At 48.9% G+C, this 1,509-nt stretch overlaps 1 protein-coding gene across 1 annotated transcript in view; it reads right to left on the bottom strand.

Annotated features, from left to right (window-relative positions):
- Positions 1-5: 5 nt before the first annotated feature.
- The window catches only part of IDH3G (isocitrate dehydrogenase (NAD(+)) 3 non-catalytic subunit gamma), a gene marked incomplete at both ends in the record, with an annotated part of 2,635 nt that continues 1,131 nt past the window's right edge, over positions 6-1,509 (bottom strand). Inside the window, 2 exons of the mRNA XM_015616786.1 lie at positions 6-126; positions 556-616. Of these exons, the coding sequence (XP_015472272.1) occupies positions 6-126; positions 556-616 (182 nt within the window). The remainder of the gene's footprint in view (positions 127-555; positions 617-1,509) is intronic.

Genomic DNA, 1,509 nt, shown 5'->3' with positions numbered 1-1,509 from the left:
TCCAGGGAGCTGTACTCGCCCTCGGTGTTCTCCCTGACGATGAGGATGTCGATGTCGCGGTGCCGCGTCTCCACCCCGGGCAGGCTCTGGCAGTGGATGACGTTGGCGTAGAGATCCAGGCTGGTCCTGGCACGCCCCAAAAACATGCAAATCAGCCCCCAAAATATGCAAATCAACCATCAAAATATGCAAATCAGCCCCTCTATATGCAAATCACTCATCAAAATATGGAAATCGGCCACCAAAACATGCAAATGAACCCCCCAAAAAGGAGAATCAACCCCCAGAACTACAAGTGAAACAACAAAAGATGCAAATCAACACTCCAGTATGCAAATGAACCCCAAAGTATGCAAATCAACCCTCAAGACATGCAAATCAACCCTGAAATATGCAAATCAGGGACCCAAACCTCGCCAATCGGCCGCTAAAACACGCCACAACCCTACCAAACATGCAAATGAGCAGCCAACATATGCAAATCAGATGCTGAATATGCAAATGATCCCCCAAATATGCAAATGAACCCCAAGATATGCAAATGAAGGGCCGGACCGGATGAGGTTGTTGCGGGATTTGTGGCTCGGGGGGAGGTTGTGGTTGGTCTCGATGTTCCCTGGAAGGGGAAAAAAATCCGGGATTGGAGCAGGATTGGGGAATTTGGGGGGATTTTGGGAATTTGGGAGGAGAATTCCGGGTTTTGGGAGTGGATTTCAGGGATTTGGGATCAGATTTTGGGATATCCCAGGGATTTACGAATGGATTCCAAGGATTTGGGATCAGACCTGGGACATGGCAGGGATTTGGGAGTGGATTTGGGGAGAATTCAGGGATTTCCGAGTAGATTTCAGGGATTTGGGAGTAGATTTTGGGACATTCCAGGGGTTTGGGAACAGATCTGGGATATTCCAGATTTCGGGATCAGGTCTGGGAGTGGATTTCAGGGGTTTGGGATCAGCTCTGGGACATTCTGGGGATTTTGGGAGAGGATTCTGGGGATTTTGGGAACAAATCCCAGGGATTCAGGAGTGGATTCCAGGGATTTTGGGAACAAATTCCAGGGATTTTGGGAACAAATCCCAGGGATTCAGGAGTGAATTGCAGGGATTTTGGGAGCGGATCCCAGGGAATTTGGGAACAAATCCCAGGGATTCTGGGAACAAATTCCAGGGATTTTGGGAACAAATCCCAGGGATTTTGGGAGCAAATTCTGGGGATTCAGGAGTGAATTGCAGGGATTTTGGGAGCAGATCCCAGGGAATTTGGGAACAAATCCCAGGGATTTTGGGAGGGGATCCCAGGGATTTTGGGAACAAATGCCAGGGATTTTGGGAACAAATTCCAGGGATTTTGGGAGCAGATTCTGGAGATTCTGGGAGCAGATTCCAGGGATTTGGGGAACGAATCCCAGGGATTTTGGGAACAAATCCCAGGGATTTTGGGAACAAATTCCAGGGATTTTGGGAACAGATCCCAGGGATTTTGGGAGGGGATCCCAGGGATTTTGGG

The sequence above is a fragment of the Parus major genome, unplaced genomic scaffold (genome assembly GCF_001522545.3).
Source record: "Parus major isolate Abel unplaced genomic scaffold, Parus_major1.1 Scaffold761, whole genome shotgun sequence".
NCBI classification, from domain to species: Eukaryota; Metazoa; Chordata; class Aves; order Passeriformes; family Paridae; genus Parus; species Parus major.
This window is presented reverse-complemented; position numbering and strand designations above follow the sequence as displayed.